The 20,422-nt window shown below is 40.0% G+C and overlaps 2 protein-coding genes across 3 annotated transcripts in view; one reads left to right on the top strand and one right to left on the bottom strand.

Moving 5' to 3' along the window:
- LOC144680669 (angiopoietin-2-like) overlaps positions 1 to 14,749 on the bottom strand; it is a 105,717-nt gene extending 90,968 nt beyond the window's left edge. For both annotated transcript variants that reach the window (XM_078541906.1, XM_078541907.1), the window contains exon 1: positions 13,976 to 14,749. In XM_078541906.1, coding sequence (XP_078398032.1) covers positions 13,976 to 14,257 — 282 coding nt within the window. In that variant the 5' untranslated portion in view covers positions 14,258 to 14,749. The remainder of the gene's footprint in view (positions 1 to 13,975) is intronic.
- The window catches only part of mcph1 (microcephalin 1), a 370,028-nt gene that overhangs the window by 252,021 nt on the left and 97,585 nt on the right, over positions 1 to 20,422 (top strand). The window lies entirely within an intron of this gene.

The following is a 20,422-nucleotide window of genomic DNA, read 5'->3' as shown; positions in this document are numbered from 1 at the left end:
CCGTGTTGAAACTGGAAGGCTGTAAGGCACCTAATCAGAAGATGAGATGTTGTTCCTCAAGCTTAAGTTGAGCTTCACTGGAACAGCATAGCAGATCGAGGACAGAGATGTCAGCGTGAGAGCAAGATGGTGAATTAAAGTGACCGACTACCAGAAGTTTGGGGTTATGCTTGCGGACCGAACGGTGGTGTTTTTGCAAAGCAGTCACCCAGTCTGCATTTTGCCTCCCCAGTGTAGAGGAGAACACATTGTGAGCAGCGATTATAGTAGACAAAATTGAAAGAAGATTTAATTGATGAATTAAAGGAGAAATTGTTTAATGAGAGAACATGTTCAGCAAGGTGAAGGAGGGTAGTGGTCAGTGGAACCTGGTTGGGCCTTCATTCAAGGACCAAGCGGAGAGACTGTCCAGGTGGAGAATGGAGGTGTAGAGAGATTGGACATACATGGTGAAGAGGAGACGGTTAGGGTTAGAAAATTGAACTTTTTTACAGTTTTGATCTCCTTACCTAAGGAAGAAGATATTTGCCTTAGAGGTCCAATGCAATTTTACGATAGTGATTCCTGAAATGATGAGAGATTGAGTTGACTAGGCCTGGAGTTTAGAAGAATGAGAAGTTGACCTAATTGAAACACACAAAATTCTTATGGGGCTTGATAGGGTGGATGCTGGGAGCATGTTTTCCCTGACTGGGGAATCTAGAACATAAGTCTAGAACTCAGAATAAGGGGTTAGCCATTTAGGACTGAGAGGGGGAGAAATTTCTTCACTCAGAGGGTTGTGAATCTGGTCTGCATGACTCAGTATCTCATCAGAGAGTTCATTTTCTCAATCTTAAGAATCCAATTTTCCTTTTGGCACTGGGGTAAACAGAGCAAAATTCCGTGCATCTTGACTTAGCATCTGATTGGCTTTCAATTTAAGATGGCCCAAAAAATCATGAATGCAGAAGTAAGGTGTAATAACTTTACCTGTACACTAAATTCAATTGCACTGTAAACCTGTGAATCTCAATATCTAGCTACAATATCTATGGAGTGGGACTTCCTCCCACTGGCCAGCATTTTCCCTGGTCTCATCTGAATTCCTGGGATCAAAGGCATGAGCAAAAGTTATCAATACCTCTTGATGACACTCTGCCACTGTGCTCAGTTGCTAGGTGAAGATTTTCTCAACATGGCCTATTTTTCTGAAAGGCCAGTTTCTTTCAGACAACTGATCACAGAGTTCTAAGGCCCCTTCTTGAGATAAATAGCAACACTCTGTTCGCCTTATTGATTACTTTTTGTACCTTTGCACTTGCTTCTAGTAATCTGTGCACATGGGCACTCAAATCACTTTGCTCCTCCATAGCTCCTAATCTCTCACCATGAAGAAAATATTCTGATTTGTGTTTCTTTTGATCTGAAGCGGATGGTCTCTCAATATGCCGAGCTGATCACCACAAATGTCACAACATGTGTATACCTGCTCAAGAGGGAGATATAGAAGGCGAGGGTGAGGAAGGGAGAGAGGAAGAAGGAATGGTGTTAAAGGTATTGGTATAAATACCTAGTTCATGGTTCATAGTAATAGTTTAGAGGTAATTTTTAATTCTGGGAAGATTAAGGTTTAACTGTAAAAAATGGGATAAATGCAACTAAAGCAGCTTGAAGACTATTACACTTAAAAGATTGTGGCCGTGTTAACTTAAGGGGTTAATAGCTAGAAAGGTAAGATCATGAAACCGCAGGTGGACTTACTTAGCTGGAGAATAAGAGACAAGGTGTCTACACTACTTGCAAAGAAATGCAGCCTAGGGAGTTGCTTTGTTTTGGGAGTTAGAGCTACAATTAATTTAAAAGCATTCAGTGAGCGCTGGAAGGCTACATCATCGTGGAGATGGGTGGAGCTTAAGAAAGTTCTGTGGTTTCAATTTATCTGTGTTTTTGCTGGGAAATAGAATCTTCTGCAGCAGGGGAAGGGGCCATAACAAAAGGTTGCTGCTGATAGCAGGCCCCAGGCAGCGAAACATAGAAAATAGGAGCAGGAGTAGGCCATTCGGCCCTTCGAGCCTGCTCCGCCATTCATTATGATCATGGCTGATCATCCAACTCAATAGCCTGCTCCCGCTTTCTCCCCATATCCTTTGATCCCTTTCATTCCAAGAGCTATATCTAACTCCTTTCTGAAAACATACAATGTTTTGGCCTCAACTACTTTCTGTGGTAGTGAATTCCACAGACTCACCACTCTCTGGGGGAAAAAATTTCTCGTCATCTCAGTCTTAAATAGTCTACCCCGTATCCTCACACTGTGACCCCTGGTTCTGGACTCCCCCACCATTGGGAACATCCTTCCTGCATCTACTCTGTCTAGTCCTGGTGGAATTTTATAGGTTTCAATGTGATCCCCCTCATTCTTCTGAACTCCAGTGAATATAATCCTAACCAACTCAATCTCTCCTCATATGTCAATCCCGCCATCCCAGGAATCAGTCTGGTAAACCTTCGTTGCACTCCCTCTATAGCAAGAACATCCTTCGTCAGATAAGGAGACCAAAACGGCACACAGTATTCCAGGTGTGGTCTCACCAAAGCCCTGTATAATTGCAGCAAGACATCCCTGCTCCTGTACTCAAATTCTCTCGCTATGAAGGCCAACAAAACATTTGCCTTCTTTACCGCCTGCTGCACCTGCATGCCTACCTTAGTGACTGGTGTACGAGGACATGCAGGTCTCGTTGCACATTCCCCTCTCTCAATTTATAGCCATTCAGATAATAATCTGCCTTCCTGTTTTTGCTACCAAAGTGATAACCTCACATTTATCCACATTATACTGCATCTGCCATGCTTTTGCCCACTCACTCAGCTTGTCCAAATCACACTGAAGCATCTCTGCATCCTCCTCACAGCTCACCCTCCCACCCAGCTTTGCGTCATCTGCAAATTTGGAGATATTACATTTAGTTCCCTCATCTAAATGATTAATATATATTGTAAATAGCTGGGGTCCCAAGCATTGGATGAGTGACCATAATATGATAGAATTCTTCATCAAGATGGAGAGTGACGTAGTTGACTCTGAAACTAAGGTCCTGAATCTTAATAAAGGAAACTACAATGGTATGAGGCGCGAGTTAGCTATGATGGATTGGGAAACGTTACTTAAAGGGATGACGGTGGATAGGCAATGGCAAACATTCAAAGAGTGCATGGGTGAACTGCAACAATACCCAATACCCCCAACCTGTAGGAAATGTTCCTGAGTTTATAGAATCTTGGAAGATGACCTCCAATGCATCCACTATTTCTAGGGCCACTTCCTGAAGCACTCTGGGATGTAGATTATCAGGCCCCAGGGATTTATCGGCCTTCAGTCCCATCGATTTCTCCAACACCGTTTCCCTACTAACACTGATTTCTTTCAGTTCCTCCGTCTCACTAAACCCTGTGTTCCCCAACATTTCTGGTATATCTGTGCTCCTTTTTGAAGACAGAACCAAAGTATGTATTTAGTTGGTCAGCCATTTCTTTGTTCCCCATTATAAATTCCCCTGTTTCTAACTGTAAGGGACCTACATTTGTCTTCACCAATCTTTTTCTCTTCACATACCTATAGAAACTTTTACAGTCAGTTTTTATGTTCCCCGCAAGCTTACTCTCGTACTCTATTTTCCCCTTCTTAGTCAATCCCTTGGTCCTCCTTTGCTAAATTCTAAAGTGCTCCCAATCCTCAGGTCTGTTGCTTTTTCTGGCCAATTTGTATGCCTCTTCCTTGGATCTAATACTATCTCTAATTTCCCTTGTAAGCCATGGTTTGGCCACCTTTCCTATTTTACTTCTGCGCCAGACAGGAATAAACAATTGGTGCAGTTCACCCATGTGCTCTTTGAATGTTTGCCATTGCCTATCCACCATCATCTCTTTAAGTAACATTTCCCAATCCATCATAGCTAACTTGTACCTCATACCATCGCAGTTTCCTTTATTAAGATTCAGGACCCTAGTCTCAGAGTCAACTACGTCACTCTCCATCTTGATGAAGGGGCCTCGCACAACTAGATTGCCAATTATTCCATTCCCATTACACAATACCCAGTCTAGGATGGCCTGTTCTCCAGTTGCTTCCTCAACGTATTGGTCCAGAAAACCATCCCGTATACACTCCAGGAATTCCTCCTCTACGGTATTGTTACCAATTTGATTTGCCCAATCTATATGCAGATTAAAGTCACCCATAATTACAGATGTTCCTTTATTGCATGCGTCTCTAATTTCTCATTTAATGCCATTCCCAATATCACCATTACAGTTTGGGGGTCTATATACAACCCCCACTAACGTTTTTAGCCCGTTAGTATTTTTCAGCTCTACCCATACAGATTCCACATCATCAGAGCTAATATCTTCCCTCACTATTGCGTTAATTTCCTCTTTAACCAGCAATGCAACTCCACCGCCTTTTCCTTTTTGTCTGTCCTTCCTAAATACTGAATACCCCTGGATGTTCAGTTCCCATCCCTGGTCACCCTACAGCCATGCCTCCGTAATCCCGTAATCAGTTGCTGTTAGCTGGCTTTGTGTAGTTGTGGCTCAGGAAAAGTTCTCGAAGCCATTTGATGGCTCTGTGCAACTGGGGCTCAGGAGAAGTCCTGGGGGACTGAGAAGGTGGCAGAAGGTCACTGGTTCCGTGCTGGAAAGGGTTACAGCTCAGAAACAGCCTTGGGAGCCATTTATAGCTTTGTGTACCTGGGGAGTATGGAGCTTGTGAAATCCAGGGACAGTGCCAGCCCAGTGAAGCTAGTTGGCTATTAAAGAGCTGAAATTGTGCCAGTAAGTGGAGGCTGGAATGTGACTCAGAAGTCCAGGGGAACAGAGTCTCGGGAGCTGAAATTGAAACCCTGGGAAGTGTGCAGTCATTGAGGCAGCCTGAGTTGGAGTGGCTTTGAGGGAATTCAAAGGTTTGATCTTTGAAAGTGAGATGTTTGGAGTCTCTTATCAGGGAGACTGAGTTTCAACGAGATTGGTTGATTCACAATGTTTAAGTCTGGGTGGAATGTTGATAAAAACCGTGGGAGATGTTTGGTTGCATTTGCTATGTATTGTATAGTGTGGTGTTTTCATCCACAGTTTGCCTGTTAATTCACATGTACCTCATATTAGCCCTGAATGTTAGGGTATAAGATAGACATATAAATTGTTTTACCCTTTTGAACTTGTGTAGTAAAGTTTATTTTTGTTTGTTCAAAACCTGTGGAAGCGTGTGGGTTTATTCTGTTAGTAAGTGTCTTGAATCTCAAATGTTGTCTATTTTAAACAAAATGTTATTGGTCACTAAATGGATCTTATCAAAACCTTGGAGGGTCTGGTCTAGGATCATAACAGTATGTTGATTGTATTATTAAGGCTAAGGATACACAGGTGAAGGGAATTGATTGATTAAGTACCTTGAGCACAAATAAAGGGAAACTTCTGGGGTATGGGGTGTTGGTTAGGGAGGAGGCAGACATGTATAATGTTGCACTCTGTAAACAAATCTAGTGTTAAGTAAAAAAAATTGGAAACTGGTTTTCTACTTCACCATCTGGCTTCAGAATGAATTAACAAAGAGAGGGATGGCAGGAAGGCGAAGATGACAAATATGCTCCTGTCAACCCAAATAGTCGGGTCTACAGTGACAACCAGGCAAAAATTGCACAAATTAAAATTTGGTTTTGAAGCTTTTAACCAAACAGTAAATAACAACATCACATTCTAACATTGAACACAAATGCCATAGCTGTGCCCACTCATTTGACCTGTCTTTATTCTTTTTGTAACTTACTGCTCCCTGAATAGGTGTCATTTGCAAACTTGGAAATATGACTTTTTATTCCTTCATCCAAATACACATATCTATGTTTTACTGATCCCAACTCACCAATCAAAGAATGCTTTCTTTATCTCTACTCTGTCTTCTACCATTCACCCAACTACCAAGCCATGTAAGAAGGTTACCTCCAATTCTACGCACTTTCAATCTGTGAATAATCTCTTTTGCAGAACCTTACTAAATGCTGTTTTGTAATAAATATAAACAGCATCCATAGACACTTTCCTGTCCTCAAAAAAATAAACTAAATTTGTCAAACAACGCATATTCTACATGCCCCTTACGCTCAAAATGTAGCATCATTATACTGCCATTCAAGTAGATTATTGAAAATCACATTCAGTTATTATGAAGAGATTGTGCCAGCTGGAATGTTATTGTGCATGCAATAACAATTGCTAGTTGATGTCCAAAAACTCCAGCGGTGAGGTGAGAGTGACTGCCCTTGACATCAAGGCAGCATTTGACCGACTGTGGCATCAAGGAGCCCTAGCAAAACTGGAGTCAATGGGAATCAGGGGAAAACTTTCCGCTAGTTGGAGCCATATCTAGCACAAAGGAAGATGATTGTGGTTGTTGGAGGCCAATCATCTCAGTTCCAGAGCATCACTGCAGGAGTTCCTCAGGGTAGTGTCCTAGGCCCAACCATCTTCAACTGCTTCATCAATGACCTTCCTTCCATCATAAGGTCAGAAGTGGGGATGTTCATTGATGATTGCACAATGTTCAGCACCATTCACAACCTCTCAGATATTGAAGCAGTCCATGTCCAAATGCAGCAAGACCTGGACAATATCCAGGCTTGGTCTGACAACATTCGCACCACACAAGTGCCAGGCAATGACCACCTCCAGCAAGAGGGAACCTAACCATTGCCCCTTGACATCGCTGACTCCTTGACTCAACATCCATTGACCAGAAACTGAACTGAACTAGCAGTAAATACTGTGACACAGAGGCTAGGAATCCTGTGGCGAGTATCTCACCTCCTGACTCCCCAAAGCCTGTATATCATCGACAAGGCATAAGTCAGGAGTGTGATGGAATACACTCCACTTGCCTGGATGAATGCAGCTCCAATGGCACTCAAGAAGCTCGGTACCATCCAGGACAAAGCAGCCCACTTGATTGGCACCCCATCTGCAAACATTCACTTCCTCTACCACTGGCGAACAGTGGCAGCAATGTGTACCATCTATGAGATGCACTGCCGGTACTCACCAAGCCTCCTTCGACGGCACCTTCTAAAACCATGACCGCTACTATCTAGAGGGACAAAGGAAGCAGATGCGTGAAAACACCACCACCTGGAAGTTCCCCTCCAAGGCACTCACCATCCTGACTTGGAAATATATTGCCATTAGTTCGCTGTCATTGGGTCAAAATCCTGGAATACCTTCCCTAACAACACTGTGGGTGTAGCTACACCACATGAACTTCAGTGTTCAAGAAGGCAGCTCACCACCACCTCCTCGAGGGCAATTACGAATGAGCAATAACGTCCACATGCCATGAATGAATAAAAAAAAATGCTATGTTATTGCTCATAATCCTAGATCTCAAGTGTGATTTCTATTGTTTATCATGGTTCCACTTAAGCCTATTATTGTAATATAGGAAATTTAATGAAGGAATACACCACATGACAGACACATGATAGAAATACTTAAAATTACATTTAAGATATTAACTGTCTTTTCTCTATATGCCACAGTGCTGCCAGTGCAAACATCACCCCAACCCCAGCAACACAATAAAAACTCATTGCTAATGATGGTGCAAACTTTTTATTTTAACAGCTTAAAATGATTAAAAATGTGTTTTTTTTGTATTCTTGATGCTCTTATCCCCTTCCTTCCTTGTTTGATGTTGTCTACTGTTTTGAAAATAAAACTTAACCAGCCAAAAATTATGCAAATTATCACCATAGATCCTAATAATGGGATTGACAGAAAGTGTTCAATCTTTCTTTCCTTCTTGCCACCCCTCTCTTCCTTCTCCCTCTCTCCACCTCTACTTTGCTCTCCAGCAGATATGGGGTCCTCGACATGAAACATTAACTCTGTTTCTTTCTCCACCGATGCTGCAGCATGTTCAGTTTTATTTCAGGTTTCCAGCATCTGTAGTATTTTGCATTTGTGTAAGTCTTCTATTCAGTTTTCATGTGATGTGTGTTATGCACTCTGTGTATTGTAATTCCAGGGAAGCTTAGTTAGACTGCGGCTCCCATTAGGTGTCACTCTGTTATACATGGAGTCTTTGTCCATAATAGCTGGAAAACCTTAGTGCCTCAACTTAAAATGCAAGGCCTGTGCAGGGGGACCTTTAGATGGGCATTTCTAACATCAAATAACCAGTGCTAGGGGTAAATTTAGTGTTTTTTTTCTGAAGCCTGTAACTTTTTGATGTAAGCTTTGTTTTGTAAATGTTACTTTAAATGTATACAATAACCTTAGCGAAGAAGGGAACAAGTGGGGAAAATTACTTGAGGAATTTGGACAGTTGTAGCATTCACGGTAGGAATGATTGCTGTCAAAATCTTTCAGTGACAACTCAAAAGGAACAGGGACAAGACAAAATAAACGCTGCAATATTTATATTTGTCAAATAGATTAGCTCCTGTTGTTCTGAAACCTTGCTGATGAAGTGACTATTTGACGACGCTACTGCTCACGACAATATATTGGCAATATTTTTCTGGTAGGTAATGTGGTTTATATTTTGCCCTGGAACCAATGTTTTATATTAAGTGCAATGCTGATAGAAACATTGCCAAATTATATATATATAAAATGAAAATATTTACTTGATATAATTTTAGTTGTCAGTGCCAGATATTTGTTAAATGCCAATTTTAATTCATTATCTTGTTCCCTTACTTTGAATTACATTGCAGATCAAATAATAAAGTAACCTTTAGTCCAAATTTTCTGCAAACTAGTTTCTATAGATATAAAACAGGTGGCAAGCTGAAGAAGTGTTAAACAGGAAAGATCTGACTCAGCAGTAAGGGACTGCCTGTCGAGATGAAGAGATTATCATTACAGCTATGTGTTGTTGTATAAATATTTGGGTTATGCACTCTCTGGAGCGTATTTTGGAAATGTTTTAATTCTTGTCCAGTGACATCAGGTATTGTTAACCCTTGTGAAATCCAGCAATCTATCAATATTTGCAGTAATTATTTAAGCTGACAGGCTGCCATCTGCTTGAGCAGATAGAACAAGGGAAGCAATATTTAAATTCCAGTCTCCTTACATGTCAGACATGGGCAGCAGATCCCCTTGGAGATAACTATTTGAAAGGATTTCTTTTCTTAATAGCTAGCAGCGGCTAACAACATAGTTGTGCGTTTTATGAACAAGGTTGTTCCATGTCTTAAAAGCCATATCTTTTTAGAATCTACGTGTTAAGTATTTACCGTATTCACTGTTCTTTTAGACCATACTTATTAGCAAAATATAAATAATCATTAAAAAAATCTTTTATATGATGTACATTTCATGTTCTGATGCAGATATATAGATACGCGATAGGACTTTAATTATCTGTCATGTCAAGCACGTATGTGAATTTTCATAGATAAAGGGAAACCTGTGCGAATATGGGCTGTCTATGCTTTTATTGCCTTCACTCATCTCTTTCATTCTACCCCTGCTAGCAGTTCATGTGTTAACAGTTCAGGTGTCAGCCATGGCAAAGTTGGTATCAATCTTGCCTCTGAGTCAGAAGATTGTGGGTTAAATCCCACTCCAAAACTTGAGCACAAAGCTCTCAGCTGATACTCCAATGTGGCACTGAGAGAGTGCTGTACTGTCGGAGATACCATCTTCCGGATGATACATTAAATCGAGGCTCCACCTGCTCTCTGTGGTGATCCCATTGCTCTATTTTGAAGAACAGCAGGGGAGTTATCCCTAGTGTTCTGGCCAATATTTATCCTTCAATCAACATCATAAAAACATTATCTAGACATTATCATATTGCAGTTTGTCGGCCCTTGCTGTGCTCTATTTTGCTGCCATGTTTCTTACATTACATAGTGACTACAGCTTCAGAAGTTCTTTATTGGCTGTGAAACAGCTTGGGATGTACTGAAAGGCACTATATAAATGCAAGTCTTTTATTTCTCTTTAACTTAGCTCTCCCAATTACCCAAATGTTGCTCAAATTGTGGAATCTGAGAGAACAAGACAAAGTAGGATAGCAACAACCACAACCCCCTTGTGTTACAGAAGTGAGCACTAAGGGCAACAGGCTCTCAACACTAGCAGTCCAATTTACGACTTCTGCTGAGATCAGGATTGTGAAGCTTCCAGCATTGAAAGGGATACAGAATCTGGCTGTTTAAATGGGATCCCCTGCGGGTTAGCAGATCGCACATTAAATGTAGCTGCTGCTGATTCGATTCTGCAAACAGTTTGCTTAATAGCACAGGGCACCATTTAACCAGATATGTTCTCTACTGATTTTAAAGTCTGCTATGCTAATCACAGTAAAGGCTGCTGTTGACATTGCTGAGGTGAGCGCCTGCTGACTCTTTAATAACCACCACTGTAATAGGGGAATCATGTTGGAGGAGCATTGTTGACCAGCTTTTTTGGGTGTGTTGAGTGTCTGCCAGCTAAGGCATAGTTGAGTGAGTAGAGAAGCTTGGATCTTACAAATCAGCCATTCTAGTGCCAACTGATCTTGCAAGCAGGCTCAGAGTAACGGAGGAGAGTGTTTCTTTGGAAAACCAATGATTCTGAAGAGGTGATGCATTTGAACTCGAGCAGCAATTATCAGTGTAATTTGGAGACTCTTCAGCCCATAAAGGTTTACAGCACAGAAGGAGGCCATTCAGTCAATTGTGTCAATTCTGTGACTGTGTGTCGAGCAATTCAAACCTAATCACAAAGCCCTGTTTACTTCCCATAGCCCTGTAACTTGTCTGCTTCACAATTTTCCCAACTGTTGTTCTAAAGGTGCTGTGCTATTGGCCTTTACCACTCTACGTGGAAAAGCCTTCTTTGCTCCAACAACTCTCTGTATGAAGAAAATTCTCCAAAACAATGTCCTTACAATGTAATTCATAATTACACTGTTATCCAATTATCCCCCATAAGGAATTGATGCCTTCTTCAGAGTAAACATGGGATAATGATTAGAAATAATCTTACATATCAAGGGAAATACTAGACATATTCTATGATTTTTTTTGTATATAATTCTTCTAACTTGGCTAATTGCCACACTTATGACTATGCCAGTATTTTGCAACTGACCACAGGAAACAGTTGAACAAAATCCTTTTTTCTTGAGAACTTTCTGGTTTGCTAAAAATACATCTGCCAACTTTGGTTTTGTAGTTATGAAGCTGTGACATCAAAAACTTTTTAACTGCTCCTGTTAAAAAAAATCTTTGTCCCACACACACTGTTTCCCACCCAAGGAAGGTGGGCAAGGAATCTTGTCCTAGGTCCCTGCAATTGCTGCGATTTCTTTTTTCCAAGCTTCCCATTCTACATGCTGTGGCACTGTGCTTCTAATTACTATCTTTGAAGAATACTTGCGCAAAATACCGCTGACGTTACCAAGAAATATTTTTGTGTCTAGCGATCACAGCACAACCACGGACAAACAATGCAGTGAAAGTTATTCAGGAATAGAACCCTACTGTTTCTTCACAGAGTTAACATCTAACTTTTATTAATCCGTTTACGAAACATTCGCTTTGCGATCTCTGCCATGGTACAGTGTCGCACGCTGTACTAGAAAGATTGGGGTTTATTTGTTTTCCCACTGCAATTGCGAACCCTGCTCCCCACATCCTCTCTTCAAGTCACTCTCCCTATGAACTCAGCTGAGATAGGGACTTACCAGGGGGGTTACGTATTTGGGTAGAATTTCTGTTAGCACTGTTTTGACAGTTATTATCCTGTTTGTTTAGGGCTCAAAGGGCAAATATTTTAACTAGTATGTTACCAAAAAAAATCTTAATTTGTGGAGTGAGTTATTTTTACACAGCAAGATTTTATGATCGGGAATGCACTGTTTGAAAGGGCAGTGGAAACAGCTTCAATAGTAACTTTCAAAAGGGAATTGGATATCTGCAATGAAAAGAACAAATTTGCAGGACTTTGGGGAAGGGTGAGAGAGTGGAACTAATTGGATAGCCTTTTCAAAAAGTCAGCAGAGGTAGGATAGACCAAATAGCTACCTCCTGTTTTTTTTTATGGTTTATAAAGATGAAATCATGACCTACAGGTACCACTTGAAGGAGTCATGTTGGTATACTACAGGGATACAAATGGGATATCACTATTAGAATGTAGTGAGAGAAGAATAAAGGCCATTACTTGATACATACAAAACTTGAAAGAGGAACTACATAGAGGTGTAAAATGGCAGCATGTATAACAATGTGCACAGATCCTGGTCATTCCTACCAAATAAAATACAACATTTATTTGTGCCAACAGCAGAATAAACCTATTTTTCCCTCCATTTAGGTGCTACTATATACAATTACTTAAATATTTTTCTTATTTTCTCTGGCTTTAAATGGTAAGGCTTTTCATGCATTTAGATACCTTTTTCATATCTGTAGAAATCTCTTGATAACCATTATACTTGTAGAAGCTAGTCTCTTTAACAAAAATTAACAGCACAGTTCACATAATCAATGTTAAAGTTCATTGCTCCTTTGTATTAATCTGACCCAGTCCCAGCAATATATTTGCACCATGACATCAATATAATAGTTAATAAAAAAGGTTTATGTCCAAACATATTTTGGCCCAGAAGTGTAAGGAGCTTTCACTGGGTATTATATAGCTATTTTTAGCCTTATTAAAACAGAGAGGGTTAAAAGTTAATACTGCTAGATACATCAGTGACTCTTCACACACTGCTCCAACTATCTATGAATCTGCTGTAGGGAATTGCAGAATGGAGGCCAGGTATTTCACAGCAAAGCAGAATTTGGGGGAAAAAAATCAAGCATGCAGTTACCCTCAGCCATTTCTGCATACCACCTAGTGAACAATTTCCAACCATGTTGATGGGAACCTGGCGCAACTTATCGAACATCTTGGCCATCTAAGCATGAGGTGTGAGGAGAAAAGAGGCGCTCTTAAAAATATATTACCTGGAGTAGAATTTCTTGCTACATTTACAAAGTTTAATCATAAAGTGCTTGGGTAGAAAAAATGTCATATAAATGCTGAAAAATGTTGCACTTATTTGCTTAAGGCTATTCTTAAATGTATTGAAAGAAAAATGCACCTTGGTAGTATGAACGCAATTATTTTGGCGCTTTTGAACAGTCAAATAACATGTTTCTGTGGGTGCAGTTTGATCAGTAAATAGTTTGCACATGGCACAAAGCACTCCATGTATCTTCATGTCTGCATATTTTACCTTTTAGTTATTAAAATTATGTTACAAAATTATTCGCATTTCTCTTGGGAAGGGAATGGGAATAAAGAAGCGAAACTTGTGTTAACATCATGCCATATCACATGCGGATTTACAGACTTACAAACTTGGCCACTTGTGCCAAGCCATTTTCATTTAGGTCATTAATCATAATTTACAGTGGGATTTGATCTCCGGAGAAAGAGGGGAAAGAAATCATGGTATCTCTCAGCCAGAATTTATTGAAAGCACTGCACTGATAATTTTGATCAATAAGAGATTTATGAAGAAAACCATCTTGGAACTACTTCAAAAAATATTTTTTGATTATTTTACAATTAAACAACTTTGGTTGAGTTATTGCCAATACATTATTTTGGGCTGCTGTTCTGGTCATATGTGGTTAATAAGAACTGCACCCAAAACATATATTGACCAAAACAGTACTAAACAATATAAAATTAGCCAAAGTAAAATGCTGATGCTTTTGCCAATTCCCAAGCACAAGAACAATGCTGCCATAGCTCACAAGGCTAAGTTTTAATAGAGTGGCAAAGCAAATGAGCAAACTCCATCGGTAGTCTGTATATCAGACCAACACTTTTATATTCATGCTTGTCACAGTTTACGTACTTGATACATTTCTTTTTCTTTTCAAAAATTACCTTACTGCTAAAAGAATGTCTCACTTTTCTAAGAGGAAAATGATTAGCCTACCTTCTGCAGCCACTGTGTATTGTTTTCCATTATATTTTCAAGTTGCTGAAGCCTTTGCAAAGAGCCATCATTATCTGTTTCTGGAGAGTCCCTTTGCACCGTGTTAGGCACATAGTGATTTGCCACCGAACGGCAGTTGTCCACCTCGGGAAGCAAAAAGGTATAACTGCAAGGCCCATGCTGTATTTGATAATGCCTTTTTCCAGTGTTATCCATACCCTTGTGAAACCCTGTTCCCAGGGAGAGACTGCAGCTGAAGAAAAACAGAGAAGAAATCAACATTTTCTGTGTCCGTTCAAAGTGCAGTGAGTCCTTTGTATATTAAATGCAATCCAAGAATTTTTAAAGATCTGTCAAAAGAATTTTTCAGTTGCTGTGCTTTTATCCTCTGGAATTCTGTGGTTAAAATGCCAAGTACAAAGCACTGTGAACTGTTACTGCTTGATGTTCTGTCAAAACTGGAGTAATAAGGTTCTGTATTACTTCCTGTAGTCTTTCAGTCTGTGTTGCGCAGGCAGAGACAATGCTGTAAAGCAAACACAATTCCCCACTGGCTTGGTTTCCCAGCTTGAAAGTGCCCTTTTATCTGAAGCCTTATGCACGTTTCTGCAAGCTGCTGTATCTGACTCAATCAATGCCGCTTTTTATAATAACTTGACAGGAATTGTTGAAGTGTTGTATTTGTGTATTCCCCTCAGAGCTGTCAGTTATCTTCCACCAGGGAGGTCACTCTCAGACAACATAGAAACACGAGTACGTTTCTGTCCAGCCCACACTGAATTTACCAAAACTCCAAAGAAAGATGATTGGCCAATAACAGAGCCACTAGTAATTCCCTTTCAACTCTTCAAGTGGGGACCTATGAATAGACAGAAGAAATCATTCTGGCTTCCCCTGTACTACGTGCTAGAGAACATTGTACAGCTAGAAATGGAAGAATGCACAAAAAGTGCATATAGTGGAAAATGCCTGACAGGATTTTCTATGAAATAATTAACACATTCATCAAATTGTACTTAATAAAAAAGAAAATCCATAATGCTAATAGATTGTGTCTTGCACTTAAAAGAAAAATACATATTCATGGCTAAAATGTTGGTAAGTGGTAAATTCAAGATATTTGCCTTGGTTGTATCATGTTTTGCAGGTAATTTGGTAAAGTGCTGTCAGAAATTGAAAACCTTATAATATCTTTCTACCTGTCATATGGCACTGGATACATGTCAGACAATAAGTTGCAGGATAGGCATCATAAGACAATGCATTTAAATTTAAGAAAACAGGTTATAGCATATACCAGAACTTTTAGTAATGCGTCCCAACTACGATTTTTTTTTATTTTTAATGTCAATGATGTGTTGCCTGCTGATAATGTCGCAGATTCATGACTGAAGTAATTCTGGAACCAGTTCAGATAATTTTTTTGACAATTCGCCAAGCTGCAAATTATTATATGGGAATTATTTTTCCCTCTGTGTAAGAAGCAAAAAGATCTGTCCACAAAAACTCTACCATTACCTTAAGTTCAGAAGTATTTTACAGGTCAGCCTTTTCCTCTGACTTAGCTACTTTGTTAAGTGTAATTATTACAGTTAAGTGTTCAATTTTTCCCCTTTGGGAAAAGGCCTTCATGAGTGTCTGTGACACTAAGAGTGATTAATTTGCATATAAAGCCAATGAATTGTGCACTCTTAAGTTTGGTAGGTCCTACACTCCAATGGGAAAATATTTATTTTCTCTCCTATGTCTTTAAAATACAATTGCCAGACAGTCTTCCTTGGCAGTTAAGCTAAAAGTAATTTAAATTCTTGGGGAAAAGGAAAACTTCAGCTTGATTTTGCCCTAGATGGATTACCATTTTTATGTAAAGTGTGCATGGTGTGAGAAATGCTTCCTGGATAGCACTGGTTAGAAACTTTCACTATTATTGCTTTGGTGATAGATTGTGCCCTTTGCAAGATCTTGTTTGCAAAGCAAGCATAAAAGCAGTGAGTTTGATGAGTTGAGAGTAGGTTATTAGATCCCACAATCAAAAAGGTAGCCAAATTATTAAACATGGGCTTGTCTGGCAAAGTTTTTTGGTAAATAATTATTTTAGAGTTTGGTTGAACATGTACAAAGGATGAACGTCTTAAAATGGTAAGCTGTAAAGGTGGGACAGTGGGCACAGCGTAGTTGGCAGAATATGGATAAACTTTGACTGTAGAGTTTCAGATCTCATCTATTCTGTTGGGAGATATCTCAGAACAGACTCCAAGCACTTCATAGGGAGTAAAGGGAAAATTATCCAATTGACCATTCTTGCTCACTTTGTAGCAATGTACAGAGCAGCACTGAAAGAGGTCAGAGAGCACTTAAACCCCTGAATATTTTCCAAATTCTCTCAAGCATTCTCCAAGGGGAACTAATTTTGCAAACATACTTATTTATAACTTATTAAATCATAATTCCTTTGTCCATATCCTCTGTTTATCTCTGAATATTATTATTTTGAACTGTGCTTGCATTTAATTGCTTTGTCTCAAGTGCTAATCATGTTTTTAGTCATGGGATATATCTTAATTTGTGTGTTAAAAACAATTTCTTTGAACTGCCTTGGCAAGGTTCACACAACTGACAGTTCGAATCTGTTTGCACAAAGTGCCAGTTCATACTAGATTTCTTACTGTACGTTTTATGTCTCTCTGTAAGTTAAATGGAGACATACATATGATGAAAGACTAAAGTGAAAAGGAAGTAAAAGTAATAGTTGTTCCTAATTTTAATTATCCTTTAACAATTGATACCTTAGAAACTTATGAGGAAATTCCTCTCTCAGGGGGTAGTGAATCTGTGGAATTCTTTACGGCAGAGGGCTATAGAGGATGGTTCGTTAAGCATATTCAAGGCTGAGATAGACAGAGATTTTTAATCACTAAGGAAATCAAGGGTTATGGGGAAAAGGCAGGAAAATAGAGTTGAGGATTATCAGATCAGCCATAATCTCATTGAATGATGGAGCAGACTCGATAGGCCGAATGGCCTACTTCTGCTCCTACGTCTTATGGCCTTATGGTCCTGTGGCTTGATCACTTGGGACAGAATTTTTACCTAATGGAAGCTGGGATGGGGTGAAACCAGCAAGAACCCAATAGTTTGTGGACCAGGCTTTGCTGAGACCCTTGAACTTAGCCCTGGCATTAGCATGTGCTACCGTGTTTCCCGATCAATCAGAGAGTGTGGCTTGATGGCAGCTGGTGGAATTTGAATTTAATTTAAAAATCTGGAATGTAAAGCTACTCTTAGTAATGGTGACCATGTTAACTATCGTTGATTATTGTAAAAGCCCATCTGATTCATTAATGTCCTTTAGAGAAGGAAATCTGCCATCCTTACCTGGTCTGGCCTACATGTGACTCCAGACCTACAACAATGTGGTTGCCTCTTAACTGCCTTCTGAAATGGCCGAGCAAGCCATTCAGCTCAAGAGCAATTAGGGATGGGCAACAAATGCTGGCCTTGCCAACGATGTCCTCATCCCATGAAAGAATAAAAAAAAGCACACCTGTCAATTGTAGGACCTCTTTTTAAAGCATTCACGACAGAGATCAGAGTGGATCTCAGCCTGTAACTGAGGATAAAGCAAGCAGAAGATTGATGTGCAACTTGGGAAGGCTGCCTCCCACCCCCTACCTGGTTCTCTGATGCTCCTACCCGGAGACCATACTGATAGCAATGAGTGCCCAAAGAGAAATACTGTTCCCATTGGATTGGAGGAAGAGGCCAGCCTCATAAACCAAGCAGACGTGGCTAGAAGTTATTGAAGAAGGGAATCTTCTATAGGCATATCAATTGTAAAGGGTGACCAAAGAAGGAGTGGGCCTGATCAGGGACCTAAATAGTGATTGCTGCATGGAAGCAGGGAATGTGGCAGAGGTAATAATTTAGTAATTTTCATCTGCCTTTACCAAGGAAGAAGACACTGTTTGAGTCATACTGAAAGAGAAAGTAGTTTTGAGAAATTGGATGGGCTTAAAATTGATAAAGTGGAGGTATTAGATAGACTGGCTGCACTTAAAGTTGACAAGTTCCCAGGACCAGATGAGATGTTTCTAAGTATACTGAAGGAAGTAAAGGTGGAAATTGCAGAGGCACTGGTCATAGTCTTCCAACCCTTCTTTGATATAGGGGTGGTGCCTGAGGACTGGTGAACTGCAAACATTACACCCTTGTTCAAAAAAAGGGTGCAAGGATAAGCCCAGCAACTACAGGCCAAGCTGTATGTTTAACGTCAGTGTTGGAAAGCTTTTAGAAATGATAATTTGGGACAAAATTGACAGTCACTTGAACAAATGTGGATTAATTCAGGAAAGCCAGCACAGGTTTGTTGAGAACAAATCATGTTTAACTAACTTGCTTGAGTTTTTTTTTGATGAACTAACAGAGAGGGAGTTGATGAGGGTAATGTTGTGATGTGGTATACATGAACTTCTAGAAGACATTTAATAAAGTGCCACATTACAGGCTTGTCAACAAAGTTAGACCTCATTGAATAAAAGGGACAGTAAAAACATGGATACAAAACTATCTGAGTGATAGGAAACAGAGTGTGTTGGTGAGCGGTTGTTTCTCGGACTAGAGGAAAGCAGAGTGGGGGGGATTCCCCAGGACCACTGCTTTTATTGACCTGTATTAATGATCTAGACCTGGAAGTATGGGACACAATTTCAAAATTTGCGGGTGATACCACAATTGGAAATATTGTGAACTGCGAGAAGGATGGTGATAAATTTCAAGAGAACATAGGCTGGTGGAATGGGCAGAAAAGTGGCAGATGAAATTTAATGCAGAGAAGTTTGAAGTGATTCATTTTGGTAGGAAGAGTGAAGAGGGCAATATAAAACAAAGGATACAATTCTAAAGAGGATACAAGAGCAGCGGGACTTGGGATATATGTGCACACATCATTGAAGGTGGCAGGGCAGGTTGAGAAAGTGGTTTTTGTAGCATACAGGGTCCTGAGCCTTATAAACAAGGACATAGAGTAGAAAATAAGAAAGTTATGATCAACCTTTATAAAACGTTGATTTGGCCTCAAGTGGAGTAATGCATCCACTTCTGGGCATCACATATTAAGAAGGATGTGAAGGCAGAAGAGAGAATATAGGAAAGAGTCATGGGATTCTAGGTCTTTGATACAAATCATGAAAAGCAGTGTTTCTAATATTAACCCATTGGGGTACCTCAATATATATACCCTCTTCCAATCCGAAAAACATTCGTTCACCCCTACTTTCAGTTTCCTGTCACTCAGCCAACTTTATATCCATGCTGCCACTTTCCCTTTTATTCAAAAGATTTTAACTTTACTGTCAAGCTTATTATGTAGAACTTTATCAAACACCTTTTAGAAGTCCTCGTACACCACATCAACAGCATTATTCTCTCTATTAACTTATCAAAAACTCAGGCAAGTTAGTTAAACACGATTTGTTCTTAACAGATCTTTGCTAGTCGTCCTTACATAACCCACATTTGTCTAAGTGACTGTTGATTTTGTCCCCAGTTATTGTTTCTAAAATCTTTCGCTCCACAAGGTTAAATGACTGGCCATTAGTTGGTAGGGTTTATCCTCATAACTTTTTTGAAAAATTGTGTCACATTTGCAACTCTTTAGTTTTCCGGCACCAACCCTGTATCTAAGGAGGATTGGAAAATTCTGGCTAGTAACTCTGCAATTTGCACCTTTACTTCCCTCAATATCCTCGGATGCATCCCATCCTATCCTGATGACTTATCAACTTTAAGTACAACCAGCCTTTCTAATACCTCCTCTTTATCAATTTTTGCCCATCCAGCATCTCAACTACCTCCTTTCTCGCTATGACTTTGGCAGCATCTTCTTCCTTGGTAAAGGCAGCTGTAAACTGCCAGAATTACCAGACCCCTAGCCAAGCTGTTCCAGTACAGCTACAACACTAGCATCTCTCTGGCAATGTGTAAAATTGCCCAGCTATATTCTGTCCACAAAAAGCAGGACAAATCCAACCCGGCCAGTTACTGCCCTATCGGTCTACTCTTGATTACCAGCAAAGTGAAGAACGTGTCCTCAACAATTCTATCAAGTGGCACTTAGGCAGCAATAGCCTGCTCACTGATGCTCAGTTTGGGTTCTGCCAGGGCCACTCGGTTCCTGACCTCAATACAGTCTTTGTTCAAACATGGACAAAAGAGCTGAACTCGAAGTGCAGTGAGGGTGACTGCCCTTGGCATCAAGTCAGCATTTGATTGAGTGTAGCATCAAGTAGCCTAGTAAAATTGAAGTCAATGGGGATCAGGGGGATAATTGCACTGGTTGAAGTAATGCCTAACACAAAAGAAGATGGTTGTGGTTGTTGGAGGTCAATCATCTTAGTCCTAGGACATTGCTGCAGGGGTTCCTCAGGATAGTGTCCTAGGCCCAACCAT

The sequence above is a fragment of the Cetorhinus maximus genome, chromosome 5 (genome assembly GCF_964194155.1).
Source record: "Cetorhinus maximus chromosome 5, sCetMax3.hap1.1, whole genome shotgun sequence".
In the NCBI taxonomy this organism is placed as follows: Eukaryota; Metazoa; Chordata; class Chondrichthyes; order Lamniformes; family Cetorhinidae; genus Cetorhinus; species Cetorhinus maximus.
This window is presented reverse-complemented; position numbering and strand designations above follow the sequence as displayed.